General features: G+C 47.1%; 1 protein-coding gene and 1 long non-coding RNA gene across 3 annotated transcripts in view; one reads left to right on the top strand and one right to left on the bottom strand.

Annotated features, from left to right (window-relative positions):
- The window catches only part of LOC138287490 (uncharacterized), a 153,345-nt gene that overhangs the window by 26,337 nt on the left and 100,580 nt on the right, over positions 1 to 26,428 (top strand). The window contains exon 2 of the long non-coding RNA XR_011202224.1: positions 22,911 to 22,985. This is a non-coding gene — a long non-coding RNA (uncharacterized lncRNA). The remainder of the gene's footprint in view (positions 1 to 22,910; positions 22,986 to 26,428) is intronic.
- Positions 13,671 to 26,428, bottom strand: part of AGBL3 (AGBL carboxypeptidase 3) — a 480,467-nt gene continuing 467,709 nt past the window's right edge. For both annotated transcript variants that reach the window (XM_069227938.1, XM_069227936.1), the window contains exon 22: positions 13,671 to 15,282. In XM_069227938.1, coding sequence (XP_069084039.1) covers positions 14,856 to 15,282 — 427 coding nt within the window. In that variant the 3' untranslated portion in view covers positions 13,671 to 14,855. The remainder of the gene's footprint in view (positions 15,283 to 26,428) is intronic.

Below are 26,428 nucleotides of genomic sequence, written 5' to 3'. Positions count from 1 at the left end.
CCTTCAGTGTTCTGTTTCTGCGTGCTTTTGATGGTGTTGGTACTGCCCCGGAAATGCTGGCGGATGGGCGGGTTGTAATGCACTGGGCGGTACATTGTCTTCCGCCTGGCTGTTGGCGGTTACCGCCACCGTGTTTGTTGCTACCGCCATGGTGTTCGGAGTGTTAAAATATGTGTTTCCGCCGTGGTCATGATTCAATTTTTTTTACCGCCGGCCTGGTGGCGGTGCTACCTCTGCTTTATCACCAACCGCCAGGGTTGTAATGAGGGCCAAAGTGTCTTAAGTCTCTGCAAAACAATTGAATGTATCTTAAAAACAATAAAGGTCTCTTGCAAGCACAAAATCTCCACAAGGGACCGCAGAGGAGGCGATGCGTGGAAAACGGAGAGGTGTGCATCGGTTTCGCCCCTTCGCACACTGATTTGCATCGTTATTTTCCATGCAGGGGAATGTTTTGCATCAATTTCCGGCGTGCGGAAAGTGGTTGCGGCATTGGTTCCTCTTTGGGTTGCGGGGTTTTCTGGCGCCCCAGGGACGGTGCGTGGAATCCTGGGCTTGCGGAGCGAAGTTGCAAGCTCTGTGTCGATCCAGTGGGCGTTGCATGGAAATTTTTCCCGCACGGCATGTGCTGCGTCGATTCCTCTCTGGAAGTCAGGCTGCGTCGTCCTGGGTCAGCTGTGCGTCAATCCCGTGGGCCGTGCGTCAAAGTTCCAGTCGCTACGCATGTGCTGCGTTGATCTTTTCCTTGCGAAGTCGGGCTGCGGCTTTCCGGTTCGGCATGCAGTGAATTTCTCACTGCGGGGCAGGCTGTGCGTTGTTTTTAACAGGCTGTGCGTCAAATTTTCACCGCACAAGGAGTCCAGATGCAAGAGTGAAGTCTTTTTGGTCCTGAGACTTCAGGGAACAGGAGGCAAGCTCTATCCAAGCCCTTGGAGAGCACTTCTCAGCACATCCAGGGAGCAGCAAGGCAGCAGGGAAACAGCAAGGCAGCAGCCCTCCTCAGAAAAGCGGTCCAGGAGAGTCCTTTGGGCAGCCAGGCAGTTCCTCTTGGCAGGTCTAGTTGAGGGGTTCTTCACCAGCAGGTTTCTTGTCCAGAAGTGTCTGTGAGGCAGAATGTCTACCCCAAGAAGTGTCTAAGTTGGTACGGTCAGAGACCCTGCTTAGATACCCAAATGTGCCTTTGAAGTGGGGAGACTTCAAAGAGTGTCTTAGAAGTGCACAAGGCCCCCTTTCAGTTCCATCCTGTCTGCCAGGGTCCCAGTAGGGGGTGTGGCAGTCCTTTGTGTGAGGGCAGGCTACTGTCCTTTGACATGCAAGTGTCAAGCCCCCATCCTCCCAGCCCAGGAAGACCCATTCAAAATGCAGATGTATGCAAGTGAGGCTGAGTATCCTGTGTTTGGGGTGTGTCTGAGTAAGTGCACGAGGGAGCTGTCGACTAAACCTAGCCAGGGGTAGATTGGAAGGCACTGAAGGATTTAAGTGTATAGAAATGCATTTCTAAAATAGTAATATAAAATCCAACTTCACCATTAAGCAGGATTTTGTATCACCATTCTGGCCATACTAAATATGACCTGGCTACTCCTTTCAAATCAGGATCTACCACTCAAACAGTGTTTGAGGGTAGCCCCAATGCTATCCTATGAAGGAGCAGGCCTCACAGCAATGTAAAAACGAGTTTCACACTACTAGGACATATAGAACACACATGTTCATGTCCTGCCTTTTATCTATATAGCACCCTGTCCTATGGGCTACCTAGGGCCTACCTTAGGGGTGACTTATATGTAGAAAAAGGGGAATTTAAGGCTTGGCAAGTACTTTTAAATGCCAAGTTGAAGTGGCAGTGAAACTGCACACACAAGCACTGCAGAGGCAGGCCTGAGACATGGTTGGGAGGCTACTTATGTGGGTGGCACAACCAGTGCTGCAGCCCACTAGTAGCATTTAATTTACAGGCCCTGGGCACATGTAATGCACTTGACTATGGACTTACAAGTAAATTAAATAAGGCAATTGGGTATGAGCCAATACCACCATGTTTTAAGGAGAGAGCATATGCACTTTAGCACTGGTTATCAGTGGAAAAGTGCTTAGATTCCTAAAGCCAGCAAAAATGAGGTCAGAAATGAGGAGGAGGAAGGCAAAAGGTTTGGGGGTGATCTTGCAGAAAGGCCATTTCCAACAGTAACCATCCATGGCACGTGTGAGACTGGTGCTGTACTGGCAGAATGCTCATTCTCATAATAGTGGGGCATAACAGTGATCACTCTTTGCATACTGTGGACATCCAGTGCATAGAGGCGATAGAAATACTTGCCATGATTGTTTTTTGTGTGATGGTGATAGTTAAATGAAAGGCAAAATCTGTCCACACAGGATATGGTGAAATGTACGGATCAGACTTATCTTTACTAAAAAAGAGCTAGTATTTCATGTCGGGGTGTTTTTTCATTTAAATGGCATTCTTATTCTGGAACGCTTGAGTTTATTTTTTTATTTAAAAACTTGTATTTGATAGCCAGGTATCCATATTTGCAAAAACAGATAATCTCATATTCGACGAAATTCATGCAGTTCATGCAAAGAATCGGAGACATATTGGTTGCTTTTTCCTTTGTGCCACAAGGTGCTTCCTGCTCTGACTTTCATTTTTCATTTCTTCATTGGAGGCATTTCATCATCATCATTGATTAAGCCTTTTATGTCATTATGACAGCTTCACTTCCTGGGATACAACAACTGTAGCACTATGTCTGCTGTTTAAGTAGTACAATCTGTCTGTTCTATCTATAGACTGAGAACTGAATTCCGTGGACTTTTAATTTTTCCAAGTAGTTTGTTAGTCATAAAGACTGACAGTTTCTTTGAAGAGGGGAGGATGATAAAAATGGAGAAAGGGCAATACAGAAATGAGTTAAAATGATGGATGCATTTATTCACAAATAGTCCAAGTAAAACTACATACCAATTTTTAGGTAGAGTGCAAGTGCTTTGGCCTGTTGTAAGCATTGTGGGCTTTTCACCATGCACACCACACTCCCATCACTTTCACTTGTTCGTGGGCTTGCCTTTCAAAAATCCTTTGTAATCATTGGTAAATGCTTTTTGTGTGTTCCTCCTTGGGGCGGTTTGTGGGAAAGTACCATCTTTCTTGGCATGTTACCCACAATTTTACCTTATGTCAGTATGTTTTTGCCTGTCTCACTGGAATCCTGCTGTTCAGGACCCCAGTGCTTATAATTTATGGCCTAATGTGTGTGTTGTCAGTAGTGCTGGCCTGTGTCACTGAGGATCTGCTAACCAGAACCTCAGTGCATAGGCTCTCTCTGCTTTTAAATTTGTCACTATAGGCTAGTGACTTCATTTACCAATTTCAATTGGCACACTGGACCCCCATTATAAGTCCCTAGTATATGGTACCTAGGTACCCAGGGCATTGGGGTTCCAGGAGATCCTTATGAGCTGCAGCATTTCTTTTGCCACCCATAAGGAGCTCAGACAAACCCTTCCACAGGCCTGCCATTACAGCCTGCGTGAAATACTGCACACACTATTTCACAGCCATTTTCACTGCACTTAAGTAACTTATAAGTCACCTATATGTCTAACCTTCATTTACTGAAGGTTAGGTAGAAAGTTACTAAGTGTGAGGGCACCCTTGAACTCGCAAAGGTGCCCCCACATAGTTTAGGGCCAATTTCCGGAACTTTGTGACAGCGGGGACGCCATTACACGTGTGCACTACATATGGGTCAATACCTATATGTAGCTTCACAATGGTAACTCCGACTATGGCCATGTAAGGTGTCTAAGATCATGGAATTGTCCCCTCATTCCAAATCAGGTATTGGGGAGCCAGTTCCATGCATCGTGGGGGCTCCACCATGGACCCCCAGTACTGCCAAACTAGCTCTCTGAGGCTTGCAATGCAGCTACAGCTGCTGCCACCTCACAGACAGGGTTCTGCCCTCCTGGGGTCTGAGCAGCTCAGTCCCAGAAAGGCAGAACAAAGCATTTCCTTTGGGAGGAGGGTGTTTCAACCTTTCCCTTTGGAGATAGGTGTAACAGGCTGGGGAGGGGTAGCCTCCCCCAGCCTCTGGAAATGCTTTGAAGACCACAGATGGTGCCCTCCTTGCATAAGCCAGTCTACACCAGTCTACACCGGTTCAGGGACCCCCAGCCCCTGCTCTGGCGCGAAACTGTACAAAGGAAAGGGGAGTGACTACTCCCCAGGGGAGGTGCCCAGAGCTCCTCCAGTGTGTCCCAGACTTCAGCCATCTTGTTTTCCGAGGCCTTTGAGTGGCCAATGCCAGCAGGTGACGTCAGAGACCTCTCCTGATAAGTCCATACTTGAGAAGGTAGCCAATCCCCCTCTCAGAGCTATTTAGGGTCTCTACTGTGGGTTTCTCTTCAGATTCTGCTTGCAAGTTTCCATCAGGAATCCTCTGCAACTACTACTTCCTCTTCTGACCTCTGATCGACCGTAGACTGCTCCAGGAGCCGCTGTAACAGCAAAAAAGTATCCAGAAGAGCTACTTTTCCTCTGCAACATCAGTTCCAGCCAGCAACAGTTTCCACATTGTGTGTGCTCTGGGGACTCCCTTTCTTCACCCTGCACCAGAAGGACCAAAGAAATCTGTGGGTGACGGAGTCACTTCCCTGCTCACGCAGGCACCTTCTAAGACAACAACCGGTTCTCTTGGACTCCTCTCCTGGCGCGAGCGTGCTCCTTGGAACACAGGTGGTGGACCCCTTCGACACAGACTGGCCTGAAGTCCTGCTGCCCCAATTTGGAGGAGGTAAGACCTTGCCTTCCCCAAGTACGACAGTACCCCTGTGCACCGCGTCTTCTGCACCTCCTGAGGCCTCTGTGCACTATTTGCAAAATTCCTTCATGCACAGCCTGGCCCAGGTCCCCAGCACTCTATCCTGCGACGCTCAACTTCTCTTCTTACTCACACAGAGTTGAGGTCCCCAGGTCCTCTCATGGGTCAAGACAGCACCATTTTGACGCAAAACGCGACTTTGCCGGAACCAAGGCTTTTTGGACGAATCCAGCGCCAAAACTCGCCTGCATCCAACATTTTTTTGTGGGACATCCATTGCATCACAGAGAAACCCGCTGACATCTTCCTTGAGTGCATTTCTGCAGTCTTCGTCCAACCAGGGATTCTTCTTTTGCACCTTCTTCTGGGTTGGCAGGGGCTCCTGTCCTTTCTGGAACTTCTTCCGACTTCTGGACTTTGTCTCCTTCCTTTGCAGGTCTTCAGGTCCAGGAATTCATCATTTGTGTTTGCAGTCTTGCTTGGTTCTTGCAATAACCCTAATGACGACTTGTAGTGTGTCCTATGGAAACTTGCAGTACTTTACTCCTACTTTCCAGGGCTCTGGGGTGGGGTAATTTAATTACCTTTACTGTATACTTACTCTCCCAGCGATTCTCTACACACTACACTTGTCTAGGGGGTAATTCGTGATTCGCATTCCACTTTCTTAGTATATTGTTTGCGTTGCCCCTAGACCTATTTTCTCCCATTGCATTCTATAGCATTTCCTATTGTTTGCACTATCCTATGTCTAATTACTTACCTTATTGTGGTGTCTAGTGTATATATTGTGTATAATACTTAACTCCAGAAGTAGTATTGCCTCTATGATATTTTTGGCCTCGTGTCACTCAAATAAACTACCTTTATTTTTGGTAACACTGAGTATTGTCTTTACTTGTGTATCAGTACTGTGTAACTATAAGTGGTATTGCAGGAGCTTTGCATGTCTCCTAGTTCAGCCTAAGCTGCTCTGCTATAGCTACCTCTATCAGCCTAAGCTGCTAGAACACTACTACATTTCACTAATAAGGGATAACTGGACCTGGTGTAAGGTGTAATTACCTGAGGTACCCACTACAAACCAAGCCAGCCTCCTACATTGGTGGTGCAGCAGTGGGATAAGTACTTGCAATTGCCACCTTGTTACTAGTGCTTTTCACAAGAAAAGCTTGCTCCAGTACTTGGAGCTATACATAATCTATGCCTAGAAGTAATTTCAAACTTTCTAAAAAGTACTTTAAACTTTGCAAAAGTTTTACAAAGTTTCTGAAAAGTTTTCTTTTTTCTGAAAAGTTAGATCTGTTAGCCAATGAACATTTTATTTACTTTCCTAAACTTTTTCTCTTTCAATATGTATTCTGTAGAAACTACGTCTAGAGTTGTGGAAACAACCTATGAGAACCTTAAGTTTGAGGGGTCTCTGTATTGAAAGAAGTTTAGGGATTGGAAGAACCCCAATAAGGAGTTCCTCTTAAATCTTCTCCTGAGGGATGACCAAGGACTTAGCACTGATCAGGATCAGCCAGATGGGGGAGTAGAGGAAGATTCCCACCAGGCAGGCTCAGAGGAGCACACTGATAACCCTGGGGCGGGTCTTTCCACTGATCTTTCTGTTAACAGGCCCCTTAGTACAACTGGGAGTGGGAAGGGTTCACACACTAGTAGGGCTCCCTTCACACCAGAGGCCAGGTCACTAGGGTGGCTCAAGTTAGGGAAAGATCAGCCTCTGCAAATTCCAATGTTACTTCTGTTTCAGAAGTATCCCACAATTCTAACCCCGAGGACCAGTCCCTAGAGAGGGAACACAGAAAGCTGAGGTTAGAGGAGGCCAGACTGAGGTTACAGCAGCAGTAGTTGGCCTTAAACAGGGAATCCCTGGCTGTGGAAAAGGAAAGGCAGGGTTTGGGGTTAGTTACCCATGGTGGCAGCAGCAGTTTCAGGAATTCTAATGTTAGGGAACCCTCATTTGATTAATTAAATCTGCATAAAGTTGCCCCTCCTTACAAGGATGGAGATCACATACAGGGAGTGCAGAATTATTAGGCAAATTAGTATTTTGACCACATCATCCTCTTTATGCATGTTGTCTTACTCCAAGCTGTATAGGCTCGAAAGCCTACTACCAATTAAGCATATTAGGTGATGTGCATCTCTGTACTGAGAAGGGGTGTGGTCTAATGACATCAACACCCTATATCAGGTGTGCATAATTATTAGGCAACTTCCTTTCCTTTGGCAAAATGGGTCAAAAGAAGGACTTGACAGGCTCAGAAAAGTCAAAAATAGTGAGATATCTTGCAGAGGGATGCAGCACTCTTAAAATTGCAAAGCTTCTGAAGCGTGATCATCGAACAATCAAGCGTTTCATTCAAAATAGTCAACAGGGTCGCAAGAAGCGTGTGGAAAAACCAAGGCGCAAAATAACTGCCCATGAACTGAGAAAAGTCAAGCGTGCAGCTGCCACGATGCCACTTGCCACCAGTTTGGCCATATTTCAGAGCTGCAACATCACTGGAGTGCCCAAAAGCACAAGGTGTGCAATACTCAGAGACATGGCCAAGGTAAGAAAGGCTGAAAGACGACCACCACTGAACAAGACACACAAGCTGAAACGTCAAGACTGGGCCAAGAAATATCTCAAGACTGATTTTTCTAAGGTTTTATGGACTGATGAAATGAGAGTGAGTCTTGATGGGCCAGATGGATGGGCCCGTGGCTGGATTGGTAAAGGGCAGAGAGCTCCAGTCCGACTCAGACGCCAGCAAGGTGGAGGTGGAGTACTGGTTTGGGCTGGTATCATCAAAGATGAGCTTGTGGGGCCTTTTCGGGTTGAGGATGGAGTCAAGCTCAACTCCCAGTCCTACTGCCAGTTCCTGGAAGACACCTTCTTCAAGCAGTGGTACAGGAAGAAGTCTGCATCCTTCAAGAAAAACATGATTTTCATGCAGGACAATGCTCCATCACACGCGTCCAAGTACTCCACAGCGTGGCTGGCAAGAAAGGGTATAAAAGAAGGAAATCTAATGACATGGCCTCCTTGTTCACCTGATCTGAACCCCATTGAGAACCTGTGGTCCATCATCAAATGTGAGATTTACAAGGAGGGAAAACAGTACACCTCTCTGAACAGTGTCTGGGAGGCTGTGGTTGCTGCTGCACGCAATGTTGATGGTGAACAGATCAAAACACTGACAGAATCCATGGATGGCAGGCTTTTGAGTGTCCTTGCAAAGAAAGGTGGCTATATTGGTCACTGATTTGTTTTTGTTTTGTTTTTGAATGTCAGAAATGTATATTTGTGAATGTTGAGATGTTATATTGGTTTCGCTGGTAATAATAAATAATTGAACTGGGTATATATTTTTTTTTGTTAAGTTGCCTAATAATTATGCACAGTGATAGTCACCTGCACACACAGATATCCCCCTAACATAGCTAAAACTAAAAACAAACTAAAAACTACTTCCAAAAATATTCAGCTTTGATATTAATGAGTTTTTTGGGTTCATTGAGAACATGGTTGTTGTTCAATAATAAAATTAATCCTCAAAAATACAACTTGCCTAATAATTCTGCACTCCCTGTATACAAGTGGTTTGCTGCACGTGAGAGGGCCTGTAAGGTTCAGAGGGTCCTTCAAGTTCAGTGGGCTGCTATCCTGTGGCTATCTTTCACTGGCAAGGGGAGAGACAGACTCCTTATTGTCAGGGAAGATGATGAAGATAACTACCATATTCTTAAAAGTGCACTTTTAGATGGTCTGGGCTTAACCACTGAACAATAAAGGATAAAGTTCAGAGAGACCAGAAAGGAGTCATCACAGGATTGGACAGACTTTGTAGACTGTTCAGTGAAGGCCCTAGAAGGTTGGTTAAATGGCAGTAAGGTGACTTACTTTGAAAGCCTATATAACTTAATTCTGAGAGTGCATATAGTGAATAATTGTGTGTCTGAATTGTTGCATCTGTGTCTTGTGGACTCAGATCTGACCTCTCCCCAATAATTGGGAAAGAAGGCAGACAAATGGGTCAGAACAAGGATGAGCAGAAAAGCTCATACAGAGGGTGACAAAGACAGCAAGAAGAAGGATGGTAAGTCTCATGACAAGGGTGGGGACAAAGATAAAAAATCTTCTGAGTCTTTATCAGGTCCACAAAAATCATCTGGGGGTGGTGGGCACAAATGCTCTTCTCACAATCAGAAAAGGCCATGGTGTTATCTCTGTAAAGCCAAAGGACATTGGGCAAGTGATCCCACTTGTCCAAAAAGAAACACCAAACCTCCCACCACCACAACCCCCACTGCTTCCACTAGTGCCCCTAGTAATAGCAGTGGTGGTGGGAAGAGCACTACTAATAGCCAGTCAAAGGGTGTAGCTGGGCTCACCATTGGTAATGTAGTGAGGGTTGGTCTAGTTAGGGAGACCACTGAGGCTGTTTTAGTCTCTGATGGTGGCACTGACCTTGCTACCTTAGTTGCTTGCCCCGTTAATATGGATAAGTACAAGCAACTACCCCTAATAAATGGTGTTCAGGTTGAGGCCTACAGGCACACAGGTGCCAGTGTCACTATGGTGATGGAGAAACTGGTTGCCCCTGAGCAGCACCTACTTGGTCATCAGTACCAAGTGACAGACGCCCTTAGCAACACTGTTACCCACCCCATGGCTGTTGTGAATCTCAACTGGGGGGGTTTACTGGTCCAAAGAAAGTTGTTGTAGCCACTGACCTATCTGTAGAATGTCTGCTAGGAAATTATTTGGAGACTTCAGCTTGGGCTGAGGTGGAGCTGGAGGTCCATGTAGCAATGCTGGGCATTCCTGAGCATATCTTTGCTCTTACTAGGGCTCAAGCCAAGAAGCAAAGAGGACAGCGAAACTTGGATCCTGGAGCAATGGACCAAGTGCTCCCAAAAACTAGGGGTAGGAAGGGCAAACCCTTGTCTACTATCCCTCCCTCTCCAGATGATTCCCCTTTTGATGAGGAGGAGTCTTCTCCCTGTGCAGAACCTACACCAGAGGAGCTTGAAGCTGACATAGCTGAGCTTTTGGGCGCATGGGGGCCTGCCAGGGAGGAACTGTGTGTGGCACAGCAGACCTGTCCCACACTAGAGGGTCTCAGACAGCAAGCTGTTAAACAGCAGAATGGGGATGTCAATGACAGAGTTTACTGGGAGAATAATCTCCTCTATCCTGAAGCAAGGGACCCTAAACCTGGTGCCACCAGGAGACTGGTCATCCCCCTCCAGTATAGAAATTCCTCCTAACTATAGCTCATAACATTCCCTTGGCTGGGCATTTAGGCCAGAGTAAAACATGGGACAAACTTGTCCCACATTTTCACTGGCCCCATATGTCAGAAGACACAAATGAGTTGTGTTGCTCCTGTGTCACCTGCCAAGCAAGTAGCAAGACTGCTGGCACCCCAAAGGCCCCCTTAATCCCACTGCCAGTGGTTGGGGTGCCCTTTGAAAGGGTAGGGGTTGACATTGTTGGCCCCCTTGATCCTCCAACAGCTTCTGGCAATAGATTCATACTTGTGGTAGTGGACCATGCCACAAGGTATCCAGAAGTTATCCCCTTAAGGACCACTACAGCACCTGCAGTGGTAAAAGCCCCACTGGGAATCTTTTCCAGGGTGGGTTTCCCTAAGGAAGTTGTATCAGACAGAGGTAGTAACGTCATGTCTGCATACCTCAAGGCAATGTGGAAGGAGTGTGGTGTTACCTACAAGCTCACCACCCCTTATCATCCACAAACAATTGGATTGGTTGAGAGGTTTAATAAAACTCTCAAAGGCATGATCATGGGACTCTGAGAAACTCAGAAGGAGATGGGATGTCCTCTTGCCATGCCTCTTTTTTGCCTACAGGGAGGTACCCCAAAAAGGAGCGGGCTACAGCCCCTTTGAGCTCCTATTTGGTCACCCTGTTAGGGGCCCCCTTGCTCTTGTTAAGGAGGGTTGGGAACAACCTTTAAAAACCCCAAAGCAAGACATTCTGGACTATGTACTTGGTATAAGATCTAGAATGGCAGAGTACATGAAAAAGGCCACTAAAAACCTCAGGCCAGCCAGGAGCTCCAAAAGCAATGGCATGACCAGAAGGCTGTCCTGACAGAGTACCATTCAGGACAGAAGGTGTGAGTATTGGAGCCTGGGGCCCCAAGAACACTCCAGGACAAATGGCAAAGCCAATAGGTCTGCAATGGCAGCACAAAGGCAAGCCCTCTTCACATGGGCGTATCTTGGTCAGTAAGATCTTCAGACTTACCAACTATAGTGCTGGCATATGTTAAAATACTTATATAACAAGCAGGGCGCATAAGAGGGGCTTAGGAGGCAGTGGAAAAAGAGAGGAATGTGGATTGATAGGGGTACTTTGCAAGAGAAAACACAGGCACGAATTTTAGAAGGCCCTGGTGTCACATTAGCGTAATTTTTTTTTTGTGCTAATGTGGCGTTAGATTGGCAAAAACGTAGCACCCTGTTTACACAGTGGTGCAATGCACACATTGTGCCACTTTGTAAACCCTTGCATCACATTATGCTTGCGCCAGGTATAATGTATACAAGGGGGCGTTACCCCGTTAGGAGGCCCAGAAAATGGCGCAGTGGAATCTGTTAGATCCCACTGCGCCATTTTTAACATCATATTTAACGCCTGCTAAGAGCAGGTGTTAACATGAGGCACACCATTATTTATAAAGGGCCTCTATGTATTTTGCAGGATTAGTGCATAAACATTTTAGCACTAATCCTACAAAGTACCACAATACTGTCAGAAATTATGACGCTATTGTTCCTAATGTGCACCATGGTGCACGGTATGTTAAACAGGGTGCACACATTGTGGCGTTAGGGGGACGCAAGAAAAGTGGCGCTTCATTACATGAAGCACCACTTTCCTTAAATTTGGGACACAATATCTTGTGAAATGACCAACATTTTTGTAGACTTTCATAACACAGCAGGAGAGAGAATGTGTGCATTTTTGTCTGTGCATATGTAAAAACTTCTGGTGAAATCCGACAGACACCCCATCATACTCGATTGAAAGCACTTGTACCCAATTTATAAATTTATTAGGGGAGTGAAACACCCCAAACACAGTTAAACTAGGATTCAAGTAAATGTTTTCTTGATATGAGATAATTTCCTCATGACATGTGGAGTCCAGGTCCTCATGCAAGCAGGTAGGTCTTCCTTCTATTACCAGTCAAGCAACAAGCAATTCCATAGGCTTCCTTGACTTGGGCTGAGTCTTGAGGAGAATGGCACACAAAGGTTCTGCTTCTTGTCCTCCTCTTTATCCTTACACCAGAGAATAAACCGTCTCCGAGTACGATGAACAGGGATAAAGTAAGTTGTGGCTGAGGTTGTAAAAGCATATCCTCCTTTAATGGTCAAGGCCAACTATCAAAGCTAATTAGAGGGTCTACTGGAGGACCATTTTTCACTTCTGTCGTTGGCTAGATTTGGAGGTTTTCCTGCCCAGGTGACTAGTTTGGGTTGGTTTATGTGTTTTGTACACTGGCCTTTGTACGAAGAGACATTGGGCCTCATTATGACCCTGGCGGGCGGCGGAGGCCGCCCGCCAGGATGCCGCCCTCCATAATACCGCTCCGCGGTCAGAAGACCGCGGAGGGTATTATGAGTTTTTCCCTGGGCTGGCGGGCGGTCTCCAAAAGACCGCCCGCCAGCCCAGGGAAAAACTCCCTTCCCACGAGGATGCCGGCTCGTAATCGAGCCGGCGGAGTGGGAAGGTGCGACGGGTGCTACTGCACCCGTCGCGTATTTCACTGTCTGCTACGCAGACAGTGAAATACTAGCGGGGCCCTCTTACGGGGGCCCCTGCAGTGCCCATGCCATTGGCATGGGCACTGCAGGGGCCCCCAGGGGCCCCACGACAATCCTTACCGCCATCCTGTTCCTGGCGGGCGAGCCGCCAGGAACAGGATGGCGGTAAGGATTGTCAGAATCCCCTCGGCGGCGCAGCGAGCTGCGCCGCCTTGGAGGATTCTTAGGGGCAGTGGAAAACCGGCGGGAGACCGCCGGTTTTCCCGTTCTGACCGCGGCCAAAGCGCTGCGGTCAGAATGCCCAAGGGAGCACTGCCGGCCTGTCGGCGGTGCTCCCGCCCCCGTTGGCCCTGGCGGTTCTCTACCGCCAGGGTCATAATGAGGCCCATTGTCAATAGAGCACACAAACACACAAACACACACGTGCACACTCACACAAGGTCCCAAATGACTCAGCACTCAGTTTTCAATTCATAAGACATAAAATCACATTATTCTTCCTTCATACATGTCCCCGATATGATGAGGACAAGGATCCTAGTTATGCGGAATACATACCTTGTACAGGGAAGATCGAATAAGCTCCTGGCTATTATTTTCTTGCCAAAATGTACAGGAAAGAAATGCTGTACACTGCAATAGGATTATCAATCCCATTGAGGAAAACATTCACACAGAACTTTCCTAGTACTGAGCTGGGATGGTTGGCAATGCATGGTAGGAGGAAGGTCCAGTGCACACAAAGGGCACTTTCATCTTGGACACCCTCCTATTTCTAATAAGACTTTTATGATTCCGCCTGTGTCGCAGATACTACCTAAATGCCTGAGATGATGAGAATTTTAACCACCAGTTGAAAAAGGGAGAAAAACAGAAGGACAAGGTAATATCACATCCACATAAGTTATTGATCATGACAACTAAACTCCATAACACCTTTGCAAGGCCAAGCTGAATGAGATCTTAGATGTTGTGTGAAGTCTGTAATATCTTTTAAGTGGCCTCTGGGGGAGTACATCTTAGAAATAAACAGCCAACCAAAAAGAAATAGAGAATTTTATTGTTTTGTGCCTTATTTTATGTTGCGGAACACAAATAAAAAAAAAGGAATCAGTACCTAAATCCATTCTCTTTGATTTCAAATATTTTATACATTAAAATATCTCTCAAAATACTCTAATAAAAAAGGACGTATTGAACCGTTTACTGAAAGTTATCTTTCCTTTGTGACCCCAAAATAAAATATAATTTATTTGAAAACCACTTCTGTTAAGACAGAGGGTGTCTCTGTTTTTCTTTAGAAGATTTCTTCACAATTTTCTCAGGTATGGTCAGCCGAGGGAAGAGCCCTCCTGATTCCTTTTCATTAACATATACACCTTTGTCGTAACTATTGCACAGAGCTCAAAGTGGGGATTACTGTACCATCACCTTGACAAGCAGCACCCCTAACTGGATGAAAAGTACTCCAGGCTCAACCCAGTTATACCTCTCAGAACGCACTCCTTTGTACATTTCAATGTTGCACAAACATTTCAGATTTATGTACTTCTACATCATGTTAGTGCAAACATGTCACATTATGTATGCAGAAAAATAACATTTCTACAATCATTTATTTCAAACTTACGACGTCCACTTTCATAAAGTAGAAAAAAACGTTTTTGGCAGATAGAGATTCATTAAAGACTATTTAGCGGAGCAATCCCTTTTCCTCAATATGGAACAATACTGTATAAAACTTAATGTGGCTATTTGTACGTGTGTGTTTGTGTGTATTTAAAAGGTGTTTCTTTACACTTCAAAAACATCATTTGGTTTCAAACATGTCTGGTAAAGTTCCAATGTTGTATACTGACTACCCTAAAACAGCAGAACTTGATGTGCAGTAAATACCAAAACTAAACATGACACTGCTCTTTGTGGTAAGGTAAGCTTTTTCATTGGTGCTTGTCAGAAACATGTGTTAAGCAGCGACTTCTCCAACTTTGGTCTATAATGTGCAATTAATTACAACTGGGCGACGTTATCAATGTTTTGTGCAAATAGCTTAGAGGTTTCCACTATTATTAGACTGCAATGTCTGGTAAAAGGAAGAAAGAATTAATGTTGATTTTTCATGTTTAGGAAAACACTTTCACTCTATCAGTATTGTCATACGGACACTGATAACTCAGGGTGTGAGACACATTTTGTGGATCACAGTGCACAAGTTCTTTAGAAAAAATCAAAAATATTGTCTTCTGTTTTCAAAAAAGCCATGTTCGCTGTTCTCTTCAGCTGCCTGTTGCTCAGTTGCTCTCTGAATTGACCTGGGATGGATGTTACTTGATGGAGGTTTGTTTAGGCCATCAATTACTAATGTTGCTCCTGGATCTTTAAGAACATTACTCCAGATACCTGTAGGAAGTTTAGTGTATTTAGTAACTGGAATCCAGGTTTTAGAATTAGTATTCTTTGTCACATCTCCAGTTCCTGCAGGACATGTAGTGAGTTCATGTAATGCCTTCTGGTGCTCACATGAAAATGAGCCAGTGCAGGAGCGCTGAAGTGATGATACTGCAAGTTCTCTTTGAGGTGCGTAGTTCTGTTTTCCACATACTGTTTCTGTGATAAGCTCTTCCGCCGAGTTTTCTGAAGTCATCATGGCATTTCTGTGGGGAGGGAAAAAACCAAAAAAATTACTAACTCTTGTGATTACTTGCTACAAAAATTCTCTTCTATGTTCAGTGTCTACCAACACCATGTCTTGGGACTGTAAGGACTTTACAGGAAAAGAGCCATTAATATAACAAAAAGGCATATATTAAATAGAAGCTGAAATTAAGATATTTCTTTTTTTGCAGGGATGGGACTCTTAAACAGCACTAGTTCAGATAAACAGACGGGCTTGAGAAACCTAAGTGCGCATGTGTATTTGGCTGGCTTGAGACAGCAGGCCAAACACACATAAGCACTTAGGTGCACTCTCTCCTCCTCCCTCCTCCCTCCTCCCACATTGCATGGCACAGCCCCACCCCTCCCTTCACATGCTGCAGCCTGAGCCAGCAGCTGAAAGATAAAGCGGTGATAAAATATTGGCTTAGCCAGGGGAGCAAGGCTCCTTCGCCATAGCGAGGAGCTGTCCCTGATCATTAAATGCATTAACAGGCACTGAGTCAATACCAAATCTGAGGGATCACATTCTCAATGACATCGTGCTGCAGCACTTCATGAACTAAGAATGAAAGCAAAAAGCAAAAAGTTGCATCAAACAATGCTGAAGCATTTAATCGATGATGGAAAATTATAACTTTCTAAAAGCTCTGGAACTGCATTTGTAATGGACAATTAAGAAAAAAATCCTTAGCTAAATGTGTGAACATTTGACAAGTCCAGGTTAAGATATCTGGACACATGATTACTGGATCAGCAAAAGGTCATTGATGACAGTTTTTTGCAATAACATCTTAGCACTCAGAGAATGTGCTGGCAAGGGAACAGGTGACTACATATTAACAGAGGTCTGAAGCCAAACGAACAAGTTACTTACCCTCGGTAACGCTTTTTCTGGTGGATACACCAGCTACCTGTGGATCCCTCACCTTATGAATTCTCCCAATGCGCCAGCATTCTAAGGAAATTCTTCTTCCCAGCTCTCTACGTCGACGAGGACGTCACAATTGCCCGACTCCCACGCGACTCCATCTGACATCATTGTGGCAATAAGAGGTCCTCGCCGGCGTGCTGACGTCAGTTTTCACAATTTTTTACGTGCCTTTGAGGCGAACAGGTGATTACCGATATCACATGCTCAACATAAATACATCAATCGAATATAATACATAATATTTATTCAAATATAAACAGTTAAAAAGAATATATATATATATATATATATATATATATATATATATATATATATATATGCAAAAAACAAAGGAGAACTCTGGGAAGTTCCCAATTTTAGGTGGAGAGCTGCTCTAGTAAGGAGCACCCTGCAACACCAGCGACACTCTAGATTTGCTCACCTCAAATGTCTGCTTATCTAGCAAAGTCTTTAAGCATAGGATTAGCACAGTGCTATCCTCGCCGAGCTAGATAGTGACAAAGTATTTTGCCATTTGTACAGCAAAATCTTTAAGCATAGGATTGACATAGTGTCATCCTTGCCGAGCTGTAAAATGACAAAAGCCATTTACCACTCCAGGCACAGTATTACAGCTTTGGACTGGTCAAATACCATCCAAGCCAACCTGGAATGAGTAAAGCAACCCCTGACACATGTTTCGCTCTCATTAGAGCTCTTCAGAGGAGTATAGCTTTGTCCAGACACAAGGGATGGTATTTGACCAGTCCAAAGCTGTAATACTGTGCCTGGAGTGGTAAATGGCTTTTGTCATTTTACAGCTCGGCAAGGATGACACTATGTCAATCCTATGCTTAAAGATTTTGCTGTACAAATGGCAAAAGACTTTGTCACTATCTAGCTCGGCGAGGATAGCACTGTGCTAATCCTATGCTTAAAGACTTTGCTAGATAAGCAGACATTTGAGGTGAGCAAATCTAGAGTGTCGCTGGTGTTGCAGGGTGCTCCTTACTAGAGCAGCTCTCCACCTAAAATTGGGAACTTCCCAGAGTTCTCCTTTGTTTTTTGCATAATTTATGCGTCGCTCTATCCCTGAAAGGGTTTTGGTTTGATATATATATATATATATATATATATATATACATATACATATTCACCCAAAGAAAACTTGGTATGACCAGACAGGCAACGGGGAGGCGGGTGGGACCGTGAGGAATCCACTGGTAGCCAGTGTATCCACCAGAAAAAGCGTTACCGAAGGTAAGTAACTTGTTCTTCTGATGGATACAACTACCTGTGGATTCCTTACCTTATGAATAGAGTCCCATAGCAGTACCGCACTTGGAGGTGGGTGCCTGAGTGGTCACCAAGAAATCCTGCAGCACCGACCATGCAAAACGGCCATCCCTCCTAACCTCCGAGTCCAAGCAATAATGCTTAGCCAAAGTGTGGAGGGAAGCCCAAGTTGCGGCCTTACAAATGCCAGTCACTGGAACACCTCTAGCCAAGGCTGAAGTGGCAGACTTAGCCCTGGTGGAATGGGCCCTAATTCCAACAGGAGGATCCTTCTTTGCCAAAGAATAACAGATTTTAATACAAAGAATGACCCACCTGGACAGCGTTCTCTTATGGACGGCCTTGCCTTTCCTCTTCCCCACATAGCCAATGAAGAGCTGATCGTACACTCGAAATTCTCTGGTCCTTTCAAAATAAAAGCTTAAAGCCCTCCTTGGGTCAAGCCGATGAAGTCTCTCCTCTTTCGATGGATGGGTAGGAGGGTAAAAGGACGAGAGTGTTATGGATTGCCCCATATGAAAGGGAGTAACTAACTACCTTTGGTAGGAAAGCCGCCCTGGTTCTCAGCACCACCTTGTCTGCATGAAAAGATGTGAAAGGGGGTTTAACACTAAGAGGCTGAAGCTCACACGCCTAGCAGACGTGATGGCTGTGAGGAACACTGTCTTCAAAACCAAAAGCCTTAACGGGTAAGAATGCAAAGGTTCAAACCGTGAAACCATCAGAAAAGTGAGAACCAAATTCAAATCCCACTGAGGCATAACAAAAGGAGTGGGAGGAAACCTATTGGTTAGTCCTTTTAAGAACCTTACACCTATAGGGGACTTAAACAAGGAAGGTTGGTCAGGAAGGCACAGAAAGGCCGACAGTGCTGATAAATAGCTCTTGACAGTCGCAACTGCACAACCCTTCTGCGGCAAGGAAAATGCAAACAATAAAACGTCCGACAAATGGGCTCGTAAGGGATCAACTTGCTTCTCTCCACACCAATCAAAAATTTTTGCCCATCTGCCACCACAGATATTCTTGGTGGAGTGTTGCCTGGCCGATAAAATAACGTCCACCACTCCTGGCGGGAGATAAAAGGAACTCGGATTGCCCTGTTCAATCTCCAGGCATGAAGGTGCAGGCTCTGGAGGTGGGGGTGTAGAACCTGCCCCTGCGACTGCGAGAGGAGATCTGCCCTGTGAGGGAGACGGAGCGGAGGGCACAGTGAAAGCTGGAGAAGATCTGTGTACCACATCCTTCTCGGCCAATCCGAAGCTATTAAGATGACTTGGGCCCGGTCTTGGCGAATCTTCCTCAGAACCTGAGGAATCAAGGGTGTGGGGGGAAACGTGTAAAGCAACTGGCCATTCCAGGACATCTGAAACGCATCCCCCAATGCTCCTTGCACCAGATACTGGAGGCTGCAGAACGACAGGCAGTGCGTGTTTTCCCAAGTGGCAAACAGCTCTACCTGAAGAAACCCCCACATCTGGAAGATGTAACATGTCAGGTCTGGATGGAGCCACCACTCGCGATCGGCTGAGAAACGCCGACTGAGACTGTCTGTCTGCATGCATGTTCAGAACTCCGGCCAGATGGTTTGCTACTAAGCAAATCCGATGGTCCTGAGCCCAGGACCAGAGCCACAGAGCCTCTCTGCAGAGAAGGTACGATCCTACTCCTCCCTGCTTGTTTATATACCACATCGCGGTAGTGTTGTCCATCAGGACCTGGACCGACTGTCAGTGAAGGGAAGGGAGGAAGGCCTTGAGAGCCAGACGTATCGCCCGCAATTCCAACAGATTGATATGAAACATCTGTTCCACTGGAGATCAATGACCTTTGACCTCCAGGTCCCCCAGATGAGCTTCCCACCCTAGAGTTGAAGCATCCGTTATAACCGTAGCCACTGGAGGCGGTAGCAAAAACGTCCTACCTTGGGAAAGGTTGCGTCCACAGCCCACCATTGTAGGTCCGCTGCAGTGTCTCTGGAGATTGTTATCGACTCCTCGAGATCCCCTTTGTGCTGAAACCACTGCCTGCGGAGGCACCACTGAAGAGCCCTCATATGCCAGCGTGCATGAGTGACCAACAGAATGCAGAAGCAAACAGACCGAGCAGACGTAGGACCTTGAGGACTGGAACAATCGCTCCATTTCAAAACATTGGAATCAACGCCTGAATGTCCTGAATCTGCGGAGGAAAGGCCCAATCCAATGTTGTGTCCAGTACTGCCCCTATGAACAGGAGGCGCTGAGAGGGATCCAGGTGAGATTTGGGAACGTTTATCGAAAAGCCCAGATCGAACAACAACTGGGTTGTCATCCGCAGGTGATGCAACACGAGCTCTGGAGACTTGGCTTTGATCAACTAATTGTCCAGGTAAGGGAATACCGCTATTCCCTTCCTCCTGAGACTTGCTGCAACCACCGCCATCACCTACGTGAAGACTCGAGGTGTGGAAGTAAGACCAAATGGAAGGACCGCAAACTGGTAGTTTTGTGACCCCACCACAAACCGGAGATACTTCCTGTGCGATTTGAGAATAGGGATATGAAAGTAAGCATCCTGCAAGTTGACCTACACCATCCAATCCTCTTTGCTCAACGCCTGAAGGACCTGCGCTAGTGTCAGCATTTTGAATGTCTCCTGTTTGAGGAACCAATTCCAAACCCTCAGGTCCAGGATAGGCCTCAAACGACCATCTTTCTTGGGGATCAGAAAATATCCTGACTAACAACCCTGACCCCTTTCCTGCTCTGGAACCAACTCCACTGCACCTTTTGATAAAAGGACTAGAACTTCCTGCTGTAACAACAGGAGATGTTCTGTACAAAAGGATGGGCGGGGAGGGGTGGGAGGGGGTAACTCCCAAAAAGGAAGGGCATAACCTTTCCCCAAAATATTGAGGACCCAGGAGTCCGATATGATTAACTCCCACCCACGGAGAAAATGAAATAACCTTCCCCCTACAGGAGAAACATGAGACGTAATGGGTGGAGAACTAAGGTTGCTTTCCTTGCTGAGCCCCCTGGAGGAAGAGGCAGAGTGCTGCTGGGTGGCCCCTCTTGTTCTAACTCTACTCCGCCCTCTATAAGATCTATAGGGCAGACTTGAGGGTTGTTGGCCTGCTGGTTCGGGTCTCCCACGAAAGAAAGCTCCTCGTCCGAACCCCCTAAACCTCCTAAAGGTTCTGAATGGGGTGTCAGGGAAAGCCTGCAGGCCCAAGGACTTGGCAGTAGGCCTACTCTCCTTTAAGCGCTCTAATGCAGAGTCAGCTTTAGCCCCAGACAATTTGACCCCATCAAAGGGCAGGTCCAAGAGGGTCATCGAGAACCCAGAAGACCTCAACCACGCATGTCTTCTGGTGACAATGGAGTCTGTAGTGTCCAGACCCGACTGTATAACTTAGGTAGCAGCAGCCTGAGCATCCGACAGGAGCCCCTGCATCTCCAAAGGCAGATCCGGTAGCACAGCCTTGGCCGCGTCCATCACAGCATGTATGTATCTGCCCAAAACACAAGTCGCATTGGCAGATTTGAGGACCATGCTACATGAATAAAAGGTCTTTTTGGCAGACTGCTCCATCCTCTTGGATTCCCTGTCTGAAGGCGTGCCAGGGAAGGAACCAGGAGCCGAATGAGACAAGCATGAAGCCTGGACCACCAAACTCTACGGAGTCGGATGTTTCGACAGGAAACCCGGGTCCCCCTGGGGCCACTTCACTGGCGTCGACTGAGTATGGGACGACGTCATCCGCACCATTGGTCTCGCAGGTGATGTCACTGGCGTCAAAGGTCTTCTGGGCGACACCAACAGTATCGGCGCCAGTTCCGGACCAACACCCTCCGCAGAGCAAAAGGGCATAAACGACGCCGGTCTATACGGAGCCGGAGCGCCTATTGAAAAGGCCAAAGGACCTGTGGGACCAGCCGGTGCACCACCAGAAGCCATAGAATTGAAGATATTGAACATGGCATTTAAGAATGCCGCTGGATCCGCACCCGGAGCCGGGAAGTCTGGATACCCCTGTTCCTCCTGTGGCGCCAGCACCGGCGCCGGATCCTCAGTGTATGATTGCGCTCCAGGCAAAAAGCGAGGACTCTCCTGAGGCCCAACCACCTCGAAGACTGAAGGTGCCGGAGAAGCTTGAGGACTCCGAGGTGATGGAGTCGCCGTCGGACTAACCTCCCACGTCGCACGACGCCGACTTGATGGAGACCTCGATTGGGACCGACCTCTATCCGAACAATGCCGGGAATCATGCCAACGCCGTTTCTTGTGCGACCTCGAGGATTTTCTGGAAGAAGACCTCCAATGACTCCTATGCTTCTCCTTCGCCTTGGCCAAAAAGAGTTTGGCTTCCCGCTCCTTGAGCGCCTTTGGGTTCATCCTCTGGCATGAACCACACTCCTCCACATCGTGCTTAGAACTCAAGCACCACAGGCAGTCATTGTGCGGGTCAGTCACTGACATGCGCCCCCCGCACTCCCGACAAGGTTTGAGTCCGGATTTCCGAGGAGGAGACATTGTAACCTACAATTAAACATCTTCGGTAACAGTAACTCCCAAGAGCTAGGAAAAAAACCATTATGCTTCAAAGGTACGGAAAAATGGGAACTGACGTCAGCACGCCGGCGAAGACCTCTTATTGCCATGATGACGTCAGACGGAGTCGCGTGGGAGTCGGGCAATTGTGACATCCTTGTCGAAGTAGAGAGCTGGGAAGAAAAATTTCTGCTGAATGCTGAAGCATTGGGAGAATTCATAAGGTGAGGAATCCACAGTTAGTTGTATCCATCAGAAAAATACATTACTTCTCTCTAACTACAATTCCTTACTTCTAGACTATGCCAGGCACCCCGAAAAGATCTGGAAACATTTCCCAGTGAAAAATCATGTGCGCCAACAGGTTGTGCTTTGGGGCTTTGTGGCAATCTTTTACTGCTCTACGAATCCATTGGCGCCGACGGCACCCAGGCCCGCTTCACCGGCGTCGACTGAGTATGGGACAACGTCATCCGCACCATTGGTCTCGCAGGTGATGTCACCGGCGTCAAAGGTCTTTCGGGCGACACCAACGGTATCGGCGCCAAAGAGGAGCCAATAGAATTCCACCAGGTTGGGGTGATGTGATCATATTTCTTCAAGATCTGGATGGGATGTGCAGTAGCATGAAGATGTGGGTTCTGGGTGGCCTGGAACTGAGCCATCATCTAGATGGAAGTGTACAAGGACTTTGTAGAAGGAACACATGGAGAACAGTATCTGGGGTACAGCCGTGGCGTTTATTAGTTGGGCTGTCGAAAAACAAAAAAATAAATAAAGGAATCCAGTCTTCTTCTGGGGATAGTTCAGTTTTATTGTTTTGTCTGTTTCCTCTTTCCTTTCTTCTGTTTTCTTATGAGGTCTTTCTTTCATTCATTACAGGAATGTGCCAACTTCCTTCAAGCTCCTCGTCACCCGTGATCATGAGGAGAAAAGGAAAAAAAGGCCCCATTTCAGGTAAGTGCTGTCTGATTGATTTTTTTTTTCTTATATTTTTTTCTCTTGTCTTAGGGGCTTGCAAGCATAACCACAGGTACCGTGGGGGGGAGGTAGAGAAAGGGGGAGGAGGAAGAAACTCAAGTTAGATGGAGTAGAGAAATATGCATCGGGATACCCGGGTGTCGTGTGTCACCAATGCGTGCCGAAGAATTTTTGGATCACCCTAGGGCCACCATCTACCGTAGAACACCCAGTCTGTATCAGTGGGAGGGATTAGAATAGTGCCAACTGAGTCTCTATTCCCCCCCTTCTCCCCTGTGACCAACCCTGAAACCAATCGGGTAAGCGATCGTGTACCTGTGACAGCCACGCCCCTCCATGGACGTGGCAGGCCTCAGCGTTCCTCCTGGATGTTCTTGGTCGGGTGTCTTCTCCTGTCCTGCTTCCCCCGTCCCTTCTCCTTGGGTCTCACTCTTCTTTCTCTTCGCTCCTCGGGTTTCCGGCCATGCTCTCCTCGCTGCTCGGGTCCCCATCTGCGCTCTCCTTGCTCCTGTGGTCTCCATCTCCTTTCTTCTTCTCCCACCAGTCTCTGCCTCTGACTCCTTTGCTGCTCCATTTCCCGTCTTCTCCTCCCTTGTGCATCCATACGTCGGCACGCTTTTCCACACATAACGATGTGATGCATTTCCCTATGCCCCTGGGTTACGGGTCCGTGGGACCTAGGTACTTTTGGCCAACATTGTTTTCACAGGGTCTGGCCTCCCTGCTACAGACTGGTACAGCACATCTGGAATGTCTTTCTGGAAGAAACTGTTTTACTTTCCTTAGAAGACTGAGCTGGTACCAGACCATCTTTGTTTTTATTGCAATGTGTTTCTTGAGGGTAAGGTTGGTCTACAGGGTGAATCCAAGTGATGTGGCATTCAGTGAAAGTAGGAGTCTGAAGCTATCAAGTTCATATAATTGAGCCAAGTTTGTTCTGTTTGCCACTTTTCAGAAATACCAGAAATTCTGACTTGGTTGGATGAAGCTTCAGATGGGTGCAGGGCCTTAATACGTTGTGCAGATGTTTAATGCACAGAATGGGGAGGACAGAAAACAGTGAGGAATATGCAGTTAGATAACAGTATCCACCAAAGGCAGTTTTACCAAAGGTAAGTAACTTGTACTTCTGAAGGATACTTCTAAATGAAGATTCCTCAGCTTTAAAAAAAGTGGGGTGAAGAGTGTGAGGAGTGGACTCACACCAGAACGTTTTACAGGACTGTAGGAAGTTGGCTCTGTATGTGCTATTTCAAAGTAAGGAATAGCATGCACAGAGTCCAAGGGTTCCCCTTAGAGGTAAAATAGTGGTAAAAAGAGATAATACTAATGCTCTATTTTGTGGTAGTGTGGTCGAGCAGTAGGCTTATCCAAGGAGTAGTGTTAAGCATTTGTTGTACATACACATAGACAATAAATGAGGTACACACACTCAGAGACAAATCCAGCCAATAGGTTTTGTTATAGAAAAATATCTTTTCTTAGTTTATTTTAAGAACCACAGGTTCAAATTTAACATGTAATATCTTGTTTGAAAGGTATTGCAGGTAAGTACATTAGGAACTTTGAATCATTTCAATTGCATGTATACTTTTCAAGTTATTCACAAATAGCTATTTTAAAAGTGGACACTGCAATTTTCACAGTTCCTGGGGGAGGTAAGTTTTTGTTAGTTTTACCAGGTAAGTACGACACTTACAGGGTTCAGTTCTTGGTCCAAGGTAGCCCACCGTTGGGGGTTCAGAGCAACCCCAAAGTCACCACACCAGCAGCTCAGGGCCGGTCAGGTGCAGAGTTCAAAGTGGTGCCCAAAACGCATAGGCTTCAATGGAGAGAAGGGGGTGCCCCGGTTCCAGTCTGCCAGCAGGTAAGTACCCGCGTCTTCGGAGGGCAGACCAGGGGGGTTTTGTATGGCACCGGGGGGGGACACAAGCCCACACAGAAATTTCACCCTCAGCGGCGCGGGGGCGGCCGGGTGCAGTGTTAGAACAAGCGTCGGGTTCGTAATGGAAGTCAATGAGAGATCAAGGGATCTCTTCAGCGCTGCAGGCAGGCAAGGGGGGGCTTCCTCGGGGAAACCTCCACTTGGGCAAGGGAGAGGGACTCCTGGGGGTCACTTCTACAGTGAAAGTCCGGTCCTTCAGGTCCTGGGGGCTGCGGGTGCAGGGTCTTTTCCAGGCGTCGGGACTTAGGTTTCAGAGAGTCGCGGTCAGGGGAAGCCTCGGGATTCCCTCTGCAGGCGGCGCTGTGGGGGCTCAGGGGGGACAGGTTTTGGTACTCACAGTCGTAGAGTAGTCCGGGGGTCCTCCCTGAGGTGTTGGTTCTCCACCAGCCGAGTCGGGGTCGCCGGGTGCAGTGTTGCAAGTCTCACGCTTCTTGCGGGGAGATTGCAGGGTTCTTTAAAGCTGCTCCTTTGGATAAAGTTGCAGTCTTTTTGGAGCAGGTCCGCTGTCCTCGGGAGTTTCTTGTCGTCGTCGAAGCAGGGCAGTCCTCAGAGGAGTCAGAGGTCGCTGGTCCCTTTGGAAGGCGTCGCTGGAGCAGAGTTCTTTGGAAGGCAGGAGACAGGCCGGTGAGTTTCTGGAGCCAAGGCAGTTGTTGTCTTCTGGTCTTCCTCTGCAGGGGTTTTCAGCTAGGCAGTCCTTCTTGTTGTTGTTGCAGGAATCTAATTTTCTAGGGTTCAGGGTAGCCCTTAAATACTAAATTTAAGGGCGTGTTTAGGTCTGGGGGGTTAGTAGCCAATGGCTACTAGCCCTGAGGGTGGGTACACCCTCTTTGTGCCTCCTCCCAAGGGGAGGGGGTCACAATCCTAACCCTATTGGGGGAATCCTCCATCTGCAAGATGGAGGATTTCTAAAAGTTAGAGTCACCTCAGCTCAGGACACCTTAGGGGCTGTCCTGACTGGCCAGTGACTCCTCCTTGTTGCTTTCTTTGTTCCCTCCAGCCTTGCCGCCAAAAGTGGGGGCCGTGGCCGGAGGGGGCGGGCAACTCCACTAAGCTGGAGTGCCCTGCTGGGCTGTGACAAAGGGGTGAGCCTTTGAGGCTCACCGCCAGGTGTTACAGCTCCTGCCTGGGGGAGGTGTTAGCATCTCCACCCAGTGCAGGCTTTGTTACTGGCCTCAGAGTGACAAAGGCACTCTCCCCATGGGGCCAGCAACATGTCTCTAGTGTGGCAGGCTGCTGGAACTAGTCAGCCTACACAGACAGTCGGTTAAGTTTCAGGGGGCACCTCTAAGGTGCCCTCTGTGGTGTATTTTACAATAAAATGTACACTGGCATCAGTGTGCATTTATTGTGCTGAGAAGTTTGATACCAAACATCCCAGTTTTCAGTGTAGCCATTATGGTGCTGTGGAGTTCGTGTTTGACAACCTCCCAGACCATATACTCTTATGGCTACCCTGCACTTACAATGTCTAAGG

The sequence above is a fragment of the Pleurodeles waltl genome, chromosome 4_1 (assembly GCF_031143425.1).
Source record: "Pleurodeles waltl isolate 20211129_DDA chromosome 4_1, aPleWal1.hap1.20221129, whole genome shotgun sequence".
In the NCBI taxonomy this organism is placed as follows: Eukaryota; Metazoa; Chordata; class Amphibia; order Caudata; family Salamandridae; genus Pleurodeles; species Pleurodeles waltl.
Note: the sequence above shows the minus strand (reverse complement) of the source record. Positions and strands in the feature narration are given on the sequence as shown.